This window comes from Sycon ciliatum, chromosome 8, assembly GCF_964019385.1.
Source record: "Sycon ciliatum chromosome 8, ocSycCili1.1, whole genome shotgun sequence".
NCBI classification, from domain to species: Eukaryota; Metazoa; Porifera; class Calcarea; order Leucosolenida; family Sycettidae; genus Sycon; species Sycon ciliatum.
Window position 1 is genome coordinate 4,519,147 of NC_088650.1, and position 13,485 is coordinate 4,532,631.

General features: G+C 49.1%; 2 protein-coding genes across 2 annotated transcripts; both read left to right on the top strand.

Annotated features, from left to right (window-relative positions):
- The first annotated feature begins 506 nt into the window (after window positions 1–506).
- Window positions 507–7,025, top strand: LOC135822838 (uncharacterized). Its single transcript, XM_065335674.1, has 3 exons — window positions 507–3,073; window positions 4,147–4,472; window positions 5,477–7,025. Exons 1-3 carry the CDS (start codon window positions 737–739, stop codon window positions 5,742–5,744), a joined length of 2,931 nt encoding a protein of 976 aa, XP_065191746.1. The 5' UTR covers window positions 507–736; the 3' UTR covers window positions 5,745–7,025.
- Window positions 7,026–8,938: 1,913 nt separating this feature from the next.
- LOC135822839 (major facilitator superfamily domain-containing protein 6-like) lies at window positions 8,939–11,731 on the top strand. Its single transcript, XM_065335675.1, has one exon. It carries the CDS (start codon window positions 9,185–9,187, stop codon window positions 11,027–11,029), a length of 1,845 nt encoding a protein of 614 aa, XP_065191747.1. The 5' UTR covers window positions 8,939–9,184; the 3' UTR covers window positions 11,030–11,731.
- The last annotated feature ends 1,754 nt before the right edge of the window (window positions 11,732–13,485 follow it).

Sequence of the window (13,485 nt, forward strand, 5' to 3'; positions counted from 1 at the left end):
AAGTCTATACTGTTACACATGGAGTTGGTTTTTCTGAGGCGACTGAAGAGGCAGGTTTGGCCCTCGACTCTTTGGGCGATCAAAGTTCGTTGGAATCGGCAAGAAAAGGAGCACGGGACAGGACGTTGCTGATGCTGGGGCTCACGAAATGAAAACACATCATTTTCGACTTGCAAAACAAACGTTGGTGCGAAAATTCGACATTTTGATGTTCGACAAATGAACGAAAAACGCTGTACCGAAATTCGGAATGCAAAACCTCACTAAATTATTATTAATACTTCGTAGATCTACTTGCAGCTTGGTCAAAGAAATAAGACTCGGCGTTTTGACCGCACCGTGTCCTGTACGTAGATCTCCCAGGTGTCCGCGAGGATTATTTTTTTCATAATCCCCGTAGCTACGTAGATCTACGTGGCGCTGCGCGCCTTGGGGATTTGAAAAATAATCCCCTCGGAACCGTGCAATATTATAAACTCTCCGAAAAGTGAAGCATCGTTCGGCGCCCTGTCACGGCCCTAGCTAGCTGGTCACTAGTCACTGAGTCTGTTGTCGACGATGTCGTGTGTTGTCGTGGTGTATTTTTATTTTTCTGTTTTCTGGTTTGATCGCACACTACAAAAATTGTAAACTATGTCACTGTCTTGTGTTACAAACTGCGTTACCAAACATGTACTGTAGTGGCTATGTCTCGTCTTCAAAGTGGATAAAATACTGGAAACGTTGTGATTGAGCAATGGCTAGTTCTGGGTACCCATACAAACTGAGCCGTGGCGAGGAGCGCCGGCTAGTTTCAAATCTGAAAAGGTCAACAGCTTCTCATCTGACTCCAGGAAATGCGCACGTGAAGAATCCGTCAATAGCTGCTGGTTCTGAAATCACACAGGCGAAAAGTGTGCGTGAGAGCTCAGATGATTCGATAGGATTTACGCACGTGGCTGAACCTAGCATTGGCAATTCTCGGGATGTCCGACAATCAGCAGGAAAAAGGCAGCTGGCCAGTGCTAATGAGACTGTGCGTAAGACATCAGCAACTGGGCCCAACAGTGGTGATGCTGCTACACCAGCTGATGGCAAGAAAACAAGACGCGGGCAGCATGGAAATGACGCCGTGAGTGCCTCGGGCAGAGGCCCTTGTGCCAGCGCCACCGGCCGTTATTCAGACTCCGTTGAGCCGGCCGGCAGGCAACCGGCGGCCGAGGTGAATCAGGCTGTGGCGAGTCGGGACGGCGGCGTCTCCAGGAATCCGGTAGCAAGGACGCGCCTTGCTCCAACGTTCAGCGCATCACATGTACCCCCGGCGGCGGCCGACAGTGGAGCAATGGCCAGCCACTCAGATCTGCCACAAAACATCTCTCTCAGCCAGCAACGGCCGGCCGCACCCGGTGGCAACCAAATCAGAGCAACCTCGTCACCGATGACAGATCTTGCGGAGCGAAAGGACCGCCGCCTTCGCCAGAAGCCGAGACCTTGGCTGCGTGCCGATAGCAGTGAGGATGAGTGTGCGGATCGGGGTGACGAGCGTTTGGGCTCGGAGCGACGTCGCAGTCGCACATCTCCTGACAACAATGACAGCTTTGAAGAAACGGACAACACGACATCGGGATATGACCAATCTAGCTCCGACTCGTCCGCGACTACTCCTGAAGATGCAGGCGGTGCCGCGGGGGACTGCCCAGATAGTGATTATCTTGCCTCGCTGTCTAGTGAACAACTGGAGGGCTTGGTTTCGCAGAGTCCAGGCAGTGACGTGCCACCAACACATCTCCAGTACAGGGGCAGTGCTGCGCGACCATTCACCGGAAGATCGCAACCAAGCGGAGCAGAGGCAGCTGCGGCAACAGATTTTGGCACACCAGATGCAGCTGGTGATGATCTGGCCGAGCAAATCGAGTTGGAAAAGACATTGGAGGCTTCATTGGCCTTCACGAGAAGTCAGCGGCGTAGCGCGCAAAGCCGTTCAGTGCCGCTGCCCGCGAGTAGAGCACAAAATGCTGGAACCCAGCGCACCTCAAAGCAGCCGCAAGCCACTGTGAAATCTGTTGCAAAAGTAGCTCCATCCCTTGGACTAGCTTCAACCGAAAGGCGACATCAACAACAGAAGCAGCAAGAGTATCTCTCAGATGTCGAGCCACGATTGCCGTCAAGTAAAGACAATATCGACTTTGATCGGATACAAACACGGGTCATGCACGAAGTGAAAGCGCACAATCTCAAGTCCGACTGGAGCACCAGGCCAGAACAGTTCCTTGACCCATCAGACGGCATTCAGTATGCGCACGGTTGTGAGCACTCGGAGAGTTTGGAATTTGACGGACTTCTACTGGACTTTGGCGGCTACCGTCTGCCACAGCAGGGTGACGCGGAGTGGACCGATAGCAACGTGATGATTCGTCCTATGCCCTTCTACTCATGCCTGCATCGTCTACCGGTCTCGGAGGCCGATAAGCGTGGCCGAGTGCATGCCAGAGCGTGGGACGAAGCCAGCGGTCGGGCCGTCGTCAGCTCAGATATCACTGTGCCTGTTCGATATGCTGTGTGCGTGCGTGGCCCACTGGAGCTTGATGATGGTGTGAACGCTGAGGTCGAGATTGAGGGTCCAGGCAAGGCCGCCGCAGAGAATATTGCTCGCATTTGCCGAAGCCTGGAGTTTCGTGCGTACAAGACCTACGGAGACCCCGCGCTGCAGGAGGTACGGATTGACATTCGTGTCCTCGAAGAGACGGACGCTATTAACTGTCTGAACGCTATACGCGATCAGATCCACGGTATGTATTACCGGCGCGAGGCGACGCGACTTGAGGAGTGGCGTGTCCGTTTCCGAGACCTTGCGCCGCGCGAAGGCTCGAGCTTCACCAACGCAAAGTCGTGGTACGGCTGTGCAATGAACGCTGCCCATCAGCTGGCGGCCAAGAGCATCTTCAACTTCTACAACTTTGCTCGAAGTCCGTCGCAGGTAGATCTCCATCACCTTCGAGTGCATCACCGGGAAGCCGAAGCGCATCTCAAGCAGGCGATGGTGGGTATATCTGAAATGGCTGTGGACAGCAGAGAAAGCGAAAAGTACCTGGAGGTAAGTGATTCCAGAGCTGTTCGCATGCTTTGAAAGGTCGGCAACAGCCGTCGGAACACGCTTGTCTTCTCAGAATGGAGAAGTTGTGCACGATGAAAAATGCGTAAGATCTTGTCGTTCGGTCTGGAGTAACGGAAGTAGTGCGAGCTTCTTATCGAATTTTGATGGAAAAGAGCTCAGGGAACGAAAGCTACTTGCGTTGCCATTACCATAATGGCATATAGTGACGTGCGAAAGTTGCACACTGGTGTGTACAAGCACTGTCATGATTGACGCCGCTCTACACCTATGTGCCGCACTCGGAAGAACGTGAAGAGCCCGCTGTTGCGCAACAACCGAATCAACCGATTTTCATAGCCTTTTTCGCTGTTGCCTGAGCCGTCGAACAGTACGAAACTTCGTGATGCGCCACCTCTCCACTTAGGGTTATTCGCTGTAAACCAGCGGGTTCCACCAAGCTATGGTGGGAAATGTACGTACAGTCGACTCCTGATACAACGAACACTATTGTGTAGGAGAATTAGCTCTCTATAGCGGAAGTTCGTTATAACAGAAATTCGCTTACACCGTGGGTTCAAACAGGGACATGGACAGCGGTTCGCTATATCACGGAATCCGCTGCACTGTAGTGTCGTGTATAAATGCAGTTTAATCCCATTTACTGTAAGACATGTATATATAACGAGGAAGTAAATCTAACGTTTTAACGGATGACATTTCTTCGTTATAATAAGATCCGTTGAGGCCGTACCGCTTCATATATGTTGTGTGTGGATATGCCGGAGTGCTGCAAGATCGTTAACATTATCTTCTCGTTAACCTACGAATTTTGGACAATCGTTAAATTTGCGACTCGTTATAGTAACATGTCTTACAGTATCAGGTCCCCTAACTCATCAGTTGAGGACTCTTTAAGCAGATACACAGCACATTTTGTTCAGCACAGTGCAGTGCATATTTTCTTATCCTGTTCTCTAGGTCCTCGGGATATCTGGCCCCCTGCTCTCCTTTGACAGTTTGCACATTATGGTTGTGGCGTATGTTTCTGGTGCACTTGTGCTACAATGCGGCAGGTGATAGCGGGCAAGGGCATCCACAGCCGAGACAACCAAGACGGAAGACTGGTGAAGGAGGTGAAACGACTGCTCCGTGCCTGGCACAAGCAACCACCGTCGGGTGTCAGCCACTACATACAGGTCCGCGAGGTCAACCAGGGCAGCTTCCTGGTGCTCTTTGCTCCCTACAATGGCCCGTCGCCTTGCTTTGGCGTCTTCTACTGCCACATCGCCGAGGACGATGAGGACACTGAGTTCACTCAGTGGCAACGGCCATGCCACCACACGTGGGACAGTATACGCGTGTTTGTGGACATCGACAAGCGAACTCAAAAGCCAGTCAAGTATGTAATAGCTAGGGGGTACTGTTGAGCTATGTTTTTAGCTTTCAGTGCCGCTGGCAGATATTATGTGTGCGTGTGTGTGTGTGTGTGTGTGTGCATGTGCGTGCGTACGTGTGCGTGTGTGTGTGTGTGTGTGTACGTGTATGTGTAACCTCTCCGACAGTACCTTTCTGGGAGCGGCGTGGCCATTTCTGGCAGCTGTCAATAGTAGTAGTAGTAGCAGTGTGTCTGTGTGTGTGTGTGTGTATGCGTGTGCTTGCCTGCGGCATTTTTGGGAAGCGTTTTGCACAAACCGTTATGTGCACCAATGTGTACCTTTTTGTCAAAGTGTTTGGAATATCTATGTGTCACTGATGGCTATGTGCCTGTAATTGTCAGTATCAGAGCATTGCTGTGTATTTTCCGTAGTATAAGCCACACATTAAATACCAGTAATTCACCCCCAGATAAACCGGTGCGTCTCATACTACGATGGTCAAATTTAATGTTGATAAATAGGGTAGATGTCTGTATTTCGTGACGAAAAATCTGGATGCGGCTTATACTCCAGTGCGGCGTATACTCCGGAAAATAGGTTGCCGACGTGAGCTGCAGTAGTGGCTATGATTGTGTACAGCAAAACTGAACATAACCAGAAGAGTGCTTTTGATTGGGGTCCTGAGCCATACTGGGACTCAGAACCATTATCACATGAGAATGCACACAGTGAAACAATGGTCACATTCTGCACTGTGATGTTCCTGCGAAGCAAGGCTGCATTCCCGAAAGTCAGTGTCTGTGTGCTTTTGTGTGTGTGTGTGTGTGTGTGTGTGTGTGTGTGTGTGCGCGTGTGTGTGTGAGCGTGTGTGTGTGTGTGTTTGCACATGTGTGTATATTTGTGTGTGTGTGTGTGTTTGTATGTGTGTTTGTGTGTCTGTGTGTGTGTTTGCACATGTGTGCATACGTGTGTGTGCTTTTGTACCTGTCTGTGTGTGACTCCATGTTTCCCCGTGACTCTGACAAAGGAATTGGCGGCAACGCTGCTACCGTTGCTTCAAGAGGAACGACCGAATGGATGTAGAGTGCCTGCGCTGGATGGAACCTGTGATGCTGAGCCAACGGCGCCCGTCACATCGCCTAGGTAGACTCTTCGTGATGGAGTACTCGGACAATGCGCACAGGACCTACGCTACGCATGACCCCGAGCTGTGCGAGCTATGTCTGCATCTCCAGCGGACCGGCAATGGCCAGAAGTCGTGCGATACACTGCCCAGGGCCATACGTTACCGTTAGTTCTGCGCAGCGTGCTGCACAGCAGCTTGCGTGTGTCCCAATCACACCACCGTGGCGTGCAGTACACCGACGTCAGCACCATGCTGCCCGGCTTGTGTTGTTTTCCGGTCGCCCATCGGCCAAGTACGTGTGAGCACTACTAGTATTGTGCTGCTTTCAGTGCGTCTGGTGTGTGTGTGTGTGTGTGTGTGTGTGTGTGTGTGTGTGTGTGTGTGTGTGTGTGTGTGTGTGTGCGTGTGTGTGCGTGCGTGTGTATGTGTGTGTGAGTGTGAGCATTACCGGCCTCTTGCTGTTTGCAGTATGTTTGGTTATTTCCCGGAGTGCATGTGGCCAAGTCCGTTGCCGGACGCAGGACCGACTCGGCATGCCGCATCGTGATCATTCACTTGTGCAACTCCCCTCGAACCTATCTCTATTTGCTGATGAGGTAGTTGTGTTGATGTAATCGTTGCTACACATAGAGTGCATAGAGTGCTTCAAGCACAAACTACTGTCTGTTTTTTTCGCTGTACTTGTTTTATTCTAGCTGCACTGGAAATGAAAACGGACTACGACTCTAAGAACTGAAGAAAAAGAAAAATCTATCAAATAGTTCAATTAAAGCAGCAAAGCAACACGCCACCCGACTTGGGTGGGTCAGAAATATCAAAGATAACTGCGGAAGGGGAAGCTTTGCAGACACAAATCGAGCAAAACAACACGCCAAAATCTAACGGTACTCCTCATGCGTGATACTGTGGTGGAGGAATTGACTACAATAACAAGTCCAGTGCAGCTCAATGAAATCCAGTAGCAAGAGTCAAGTTGGTGCTGTGCACCTTTTCGCAGCCCAGTATTCACAGGTCTAGGGCTGGGCAACGCCCCGCGCGTACTTGAGGAACTCGACTGGATTTCATTGAGGAACTCGACTGGATTTCATTGAGGAACTAGACTGGATTTCATTGAGGAACTCGACTGGATTTCATTCAGCAGTACTGTAGTTTCACACGACATACGATTTGGTTTGTAGCGTCTCATCAGGTGTGCACAGTTTAATTAACTCGGTTACTGAGCAAATTTTAAAGAAAACACATGTGGGTAGGAGTTTATTCGTAACTCTGCCCCACCCAAGTTGGGTGGGTGGTATGTTGCGATGCTGCGTCGAATTGTAGTTAAGTTCGACCGCATTGTCAACAGCATTGTCAACTACAATATTTTCATTGACTTCTTACCAATTTTCCCATCCCTACAACTAGTGCCGAGTTTTCTATAAGTAAGATGAGATGGGTCGTCTTCACCAAGCGCACATCAGAAGGAATTAGAATGTAAACTAACCAGAACCTGTTCTAATAGGCCAATACCAAGCAAAAGAGAATATGTTTCAAAAGCTGACTAAAAATCGCACCTAAATTGGCACACCATGCTAATTGTATAATTGTATAGTGATAATTGTAGGGTGATAATAATAGTATCACTCTTCAATTATAACGAAGATAGTGATTAGTGAGAGACAGCTAACTACTCTAATTTCAGAAATTTTCGGTGCTCAATATTTTCGATATGAGAGCAAAAAGCTAGGTTAGGTGAACAGAAATTTTCGGTACAGAGAAGCAGTTCCCTATTGGGTTATGTGTGTTAGTGTTTGTTCGGTGTATTGAAACTTTAGGTATGAAACAGACGCACCGAAAGTACCGAAAATAACAGTACACCGAAAATTTGTGCAATTACAGTATAGAATACTGAGCGACATGTAAGACCAATTGTGAATCACTCTACATTCACCATGGTGTACCTGTCCACTTATGGTAAGAAGTTCTAGTCAGCTTTTGAAATAATTATATTCTCTTTTGTTTGGTATCATTAGCTATGACAGAATCCACTGATGCCGGATCGTCATGAGAAAATGTTCTGGTTTCTTTACATTTGAATTCCCTGTGATGTGTGTTTGGTGATGACCACACATCTCATCTTGCTATATTCTCTGTACCTTATCCTGTTATACAATGACCTGTAATACAATGACTGTGTTTAGGAGGAAATATTGGTTCTGATATTTTTTTAACCCTTCTTTGTTTTTTCAATACCACATGTGCTTCGATAGTAATGATCTCAACTGACGCCCGACACCAGTGATAGTGTTCAACTCAGTTATATTCACCCAATAATACAAGTACACCGCCTAATACCAAGAGTACACGGGGGTTATGTACTCTTGCTAATAACCAAACCACTATGATCTCATACGACTTTTGAAAAACTTCCGTGCCCCCCCCCCCCCCCCCTCTCTCTCTCTCTCTCCCCTGAATGTAGTGTGTGGGCTGTGCGATGTGTCCACGCCTGCAGACCGGTGCGGCCGGGTTGATTTACCTCTTCGCCGGTAACTGCAAGTTTTGTTGTGTTCTTTTATCTGTTTTACTGCTGTGGTTGGCGTTCACCCTTGTCTCAGTTTTACTGGCCGTCATCATGATGTGCCATGAGATAATGATATAAATACAAAAGCACCCTTCTTGCTCTCCATATTGTTGTCCTCAGCTAGCGGGCGGCCCCTCTAAGCACTACACTGCCCATTCATTCAAAACTGGCAACCTGGTGCCGTAAATCAAGTTGTTAGTGTCTCCCAGGGCTGGCGAGCCACACGCCCTAAATACATGTACATGGCTACATTCAAGAGTACATAACCGGTTATGTACCAGGCGCATGCGCCGGTGCCCTTCAAGGGGAGGGGTCTGCCCCAGGAAAATTTCAAAAAATGAAGCAAAATCCTGCATTTTGAGCGAAAAAAAGGGGTTCCGGGCACCCAGGAACCCATACGGGGCACGCGCCTGTGTACTCTTGCTACATTGCAGTACGGCACTTTCTATTCTTCTGGCTAGTACTGCCGAGTACATGTACTGATCAGGTAGACGTCATTGTCATTGTCTCGTCAATACTGGTACATCTGTATTTTGACAACTCCCTGAGTGCTGAGTACATGACTGCATGGCGACATATGTCACATATCCCTGAGTCGGACACGGTGACAGACAGTATAATAATTAAAAATATTTATCATAGTGACGTAATGACTACCCAACATCAGAGTCATGATGACGTGACGTGACGTAGGGCTGAGCTGCTACGCGTATACGTACGTGTGTGTATGCATGCACTGTGCACGTGCTTGCCACACAAAAAAACAAACTGACACATCCACGCTAGAGCTGAAAATACTGCCTTCGGTTCGGATTGCCTCCTCGTCTGTTGCTGTTCAGGCTCCTATGAAGGTCTACGTGGATTAGATGACCGTTCTCATGTATGTATCTTTCTTGCCAACCGGCAATGGAGCTAGTTTGCTGTTGGGGCAGTCGAGGAGAAGGAGGACATCAGGTGAACGATATAATAATATCTCAAAATTTCGAATTAATTGCGTGCAGACTTTTCAATAGAGATTATTACACTAGCATCTACAGCGGCATACAACAATGGAGAGTGACGGGGAGAATGAGCAAACTGTGCCTTTCGCTCCTGATGAATGTAGTAATGACAACCGGAGTGTTAGCTCTATTCATCAGACTTGCTCTGAGGACTTTCGTGATGGTGACCTGAATGTCACAAAAGCTTTCTATGGCATCCTCATGGCCGGAATGGCATTCCTTTTACCATTCTTACCAGTTTTCTACAAGATGAACGGTATCACAGCGTCGGAAAACGGTCTCCTTGGTGGCCTACGTCCCTTAGTGAATTTCTGGAGTGGTCCCCTGTTGAGTGGGCTAGCTGACAAACTGCAGCGTCGCAGACTTATTCTCTTCATCAGCGCTATCCTCTACGCCATGATCACGTTCAGTATATGGTTCGTACCAGCGGCTGAGCAAGTGGGTTGCGGTGCCTCGGCACACTGTGTGCTTGACGGCGTACCACCCATCACCGGGGGCAACGCCACGATAGCCACAACGAGCTCCAGAACATCGTTGCCATGGAAACACTCAGCTATGACCGGACTTTCATCATCCACTGCAATTTCACCAGGCCTATCAACTGAGTCATCAGATGCTAACGCCACATCATCCCCTATCCCGATCGAACAAGGCTCCTCTGGAAGCCATACTAGAACCCTGGCATATTTTGTTGTGATGATATTTTTCAGTGAACTGGTGGGCGCCCCAGTGCTCCCCTTGACAGATACGATTGTCCTGGAGACTCTCGGCCACCAGCGCATTTCACAGTTTGGTCGCCAGCGCCTGTGGGGAGCCGTGGGTTATGGAATCGCTAATGCCGCGGCTGGCTTTGGATCTAGCTCATTGGCCGACTCCTGCGGCCGGGGCAATTATACTGTTCACTTTGTTGGTTTTGCCGTCCTGTATGTCATCTCGTTAGCGGCTGCACTGAAGCTGAAGGATACTTACCATCCGCTGAGCGCTAAGACTACAGCAGCTACGACAGTACAAACAAGAATCCGAATCGGCCGAGGTTTGCGCTTGGCTCTGTGCAACGCCCGCGCAATCTGCTTTCTTGTCGCTGTGTTCTTCTTAGCCATTGCGATGTCCATCGTCGACAACTTTCTATTCTGGTTCCTAACAGAGCTGTGCGCTTCCGAACTGCTCCTTGGTCTCTCTATTCTGACCATGTGCATGTCAGAAATCCCGCTGTTTCTTATCGCCGGGCGAGTGATCAAGCGCTTTGGCCACACGACGGTCCTGGTGTTTGTGCTGGTGTGCTACGCCATTCGATTCCTGGCGTACTCGCTGCTGGAGAACCCCTGGCTAGTCATGCCGATAGAACCACTACACGGTGTATGCTTTGCACTGATGTGGTCCTGCTGTGTGTCCTACTGCAAGAAAATAGCGCCGCCAAATCTGGAAGCTACTCTGCAGGGTGTGCTTAACGGCTTGTTTTGGGGCGTGGGCCGCGGGACGGGGGCCGTGCTTGGTGGTTTCGTGTACCATCACTTTGGTGCCCGCTGGCTGTTCCGTTCCTGCGCAATCATGTGCTGCATTGTGGCAGCGCTGTACCTAGTGTCGGAGAGAATCATTCGCCAGTACGAGCGGCGACACGGCACGTTGATTTCCGGTACGGCGAAGCTCGTCGACGGCATTGAGCTCAACGAACATGGCCTAACGTTGGACGACGACAACGACGGTGAGCTGAGTAATGGTGCGCCTGTCATTAGCTACCGTTCGGACACCACCCATGCTGTTAACGGTAGAGTACACAACGGTATAGACGACTTTACACTGGTATCGTCCGACGCTGACAGGGCCCTCGATATCGCCACCGCTGAGAATGATGAATTTGAACAAGACGGAGACATTGAAACTGCGCTCCTCTAGGCTGACTCTGATACACCATCATGTTCATGAAGACTAGTCCTATTTTATTTTTTTACTCCGCTCTATTTCACCTCCCACCGCTTTAGCAGCTGCATCTGCACCTTGATCCATATAGGGTAGTGGCGTTCAGCCGATTCTCAGAACCATCAATGGCTTTTTTTGTATTTTATTTTGCTCACTGGGCTCGCTGAGCCTGAGACTGGACAAACTACGGAGTCATGTTCTGTTCTAGACTTAGAGAAACCATCCACAGGTGCTAGTGCCGCTCTCACTGAGACTGGACAAACTATGGAGTCATGTTCTGTTCTAGACTTAGAGAAACCATCCACAGGTGCTAGTGCCGCTCTCACTGAGACTGGACAAACTATGGAGTCATGTTCTGTTCTAGACTTAGAGAAACCATCCACAGGTGCTAGTGCCGCTCTCACTGAGACTGGACAAACTATGAAGTCATGTTCTGTTCTAGACTTAGAGAAACCATCCACAGGTGCTAGTGCCGCTCTCACTGAGACTGGATAGGCAGTCGCTTGCACAACAAGCCCGGCCAATTGATTATAACTCGGTACGCGGCTATAAATTTATCTATTCTCATCCAGCTGGTCTGGGTTTAGTAACTGGACTGTTGCAATTCAAAGTCCACCATATCCTGCCACTTTTTTGATATGCTTTCATCCATCAACATGATCAACCTGGTGATGTTCTTGTCCAAAACCCACTTAAAGGGGAAGTTAAGGCAAAAATTAAAATTTCACCAGTTGTAGTCTTCGGGCTGCTGAGTCGAATGGTCTTGGTCCGAGAAAGCTGAGACGCTCCCTTCCTACTTGAATCCCAATCGAACTCGCGCACTTCCACCGAAACTGGGTGACTGCACCCTACTAGATGGGGATTTGTATGCAAAATGTCACTAAAAGCGCCGTTTCGTTCTTATAAAAGCACGGATGACCGCGATTGGCCCATATGTTGTAGTCTTTTGGACGCTGAGTCGCCTGGTTTTGGTCCGAAAAGGCTGCGATGCAGCGTTCCTCCTTTATTCCCAATCGAACATGGCTGAACAAGCGGTCACGTGCTCCTGGGTGCCCAAATCACCTGGTCACCACGCCAGCAGGCGAGAACTTTCACACCAAGGTTCAACTTGAGTTCAACTCGAGTGACAGGACTGCACCCAAAAAAGGTCAAACAGGCTAGTAAGTTGTACCCTGCAGGCACGGTGACCAGCCGACTGGTGTGCGCAGGAGCACGTGACCGCTTGTTCAGCCATGTTCGATTGGGAATAAAGGAGGAACGCTGCATCGCAGCCTTTTCGGACCAAAACCAGGCGACTCAGCGTCCAAAAGACTACAACATATGGGCCAATCGCGGTCATCCGTGCTTTTATAAGAACGAAACGGCGCTTTTAGTGACATTTTGCATACAAATCCCCATCTAGTAGGGCGCAGTCACCCAGTTTCGGTGGAAGTGCGCGAGTTCGATTGGGATTCAAGTAGGAAGGGAGCGTCTCAGCTTTCTCGGACCAAGACCATTCGACTCAGCACCCCGAAGACTACAACTGGTGAAATTTTAATTTTTGCCTTAACTTCCCCTTTAAAACGTAGTGCAATTACAACCAGTTGAGATGCTTTGAATGACAAAGCTACCTCGCAGCGATGCACTAGCAGTGCTGGTTGGTCGCTCTTCTCTTCTTTTTGCCACTCAATACGCGATGTGTACTAGCGAATCTTCCATGCTCATTCCTCTATCCACCATTCAAAACTTGGCTTCCATAAGCAAATATGCCGTACACTTTCCTCTTCTCGCCACTCAACTCTTCGCATTCATAAGCGAATCTGCTATACTTCATCCGTTCTAATCGAATCTGGTGACTCACCCAATGGCATCATTCGCACAACGCTGATGTGCTGTGGTACGGTAACGTGGTGGTGATGGGGGGGGGGGGGGGGGCGTAGATGCACAAGAAGAAACCCTTCTCATGACACACTGCACTGTATGTACTGCACTGTAAAAATGAGTGAAAAATCTTATTTTCGAAAATTAATAGTTATTTCAGTGCTGACTGGTACATGTAACAATGGTGTGCCATGCCCGATATGCACTCATGATCTAAGCATTACCTACTATACTGTCTACTGACTGAGTACTGTACCTACACACATACAGACTAGTCCCAGTACTAGTACAAGACATGATTGTACTAGTACCATGAGTACTGGACCAGCACCTGAAGAATACATGTAGGCTGTAGCAGATACTTCCTGCCCCGCACGGCCCATGCATTCAGTCACAGAATCAGTGTCTGCAGGCGTATGACTGTCGATGCAGGATGTGGTGCTTGCTGTTATTCAGCGAGCCGCAATATTAATAATTTGTGCTCGCCCTGAAAAAGCAATACCGTTTAGTACTTGCAGGTAATGTACATGCGCATATGCGACTCGCATAGTGGTGAGTCAGGGGAACTGCTT

Coding starts and splice junctions, on each gene's coding strand:
- LOC135822838 (XM_065335674.1), top strand. CDS start 737: ATGGCTAGTTCTGGGTACCCATACAAACTGAGCCGTGGCGAGGAGCGC. Junction 3,074..4,146: donor AAAGCGAAAAGTACCTGGAG/GTAAGTGATTCC, acceptor ACAATGCGGCAG/GTGATAGCGGGCAAGGGCAT. Junction 4,473..5,476: donor CGAACTCAAAAGCCAGTCAA/GTATGTAATAGC, acceptor ACTCTGACAAAG/GAATTGGCGGCAACGCTGCT.
- LOC135822839 (XM_065335675.1), top strand. CDS start 9,185: ATGGAGAGTGACGGGGAGAATGAGCAAACTGTGCCTTTCGCTCCTGAT.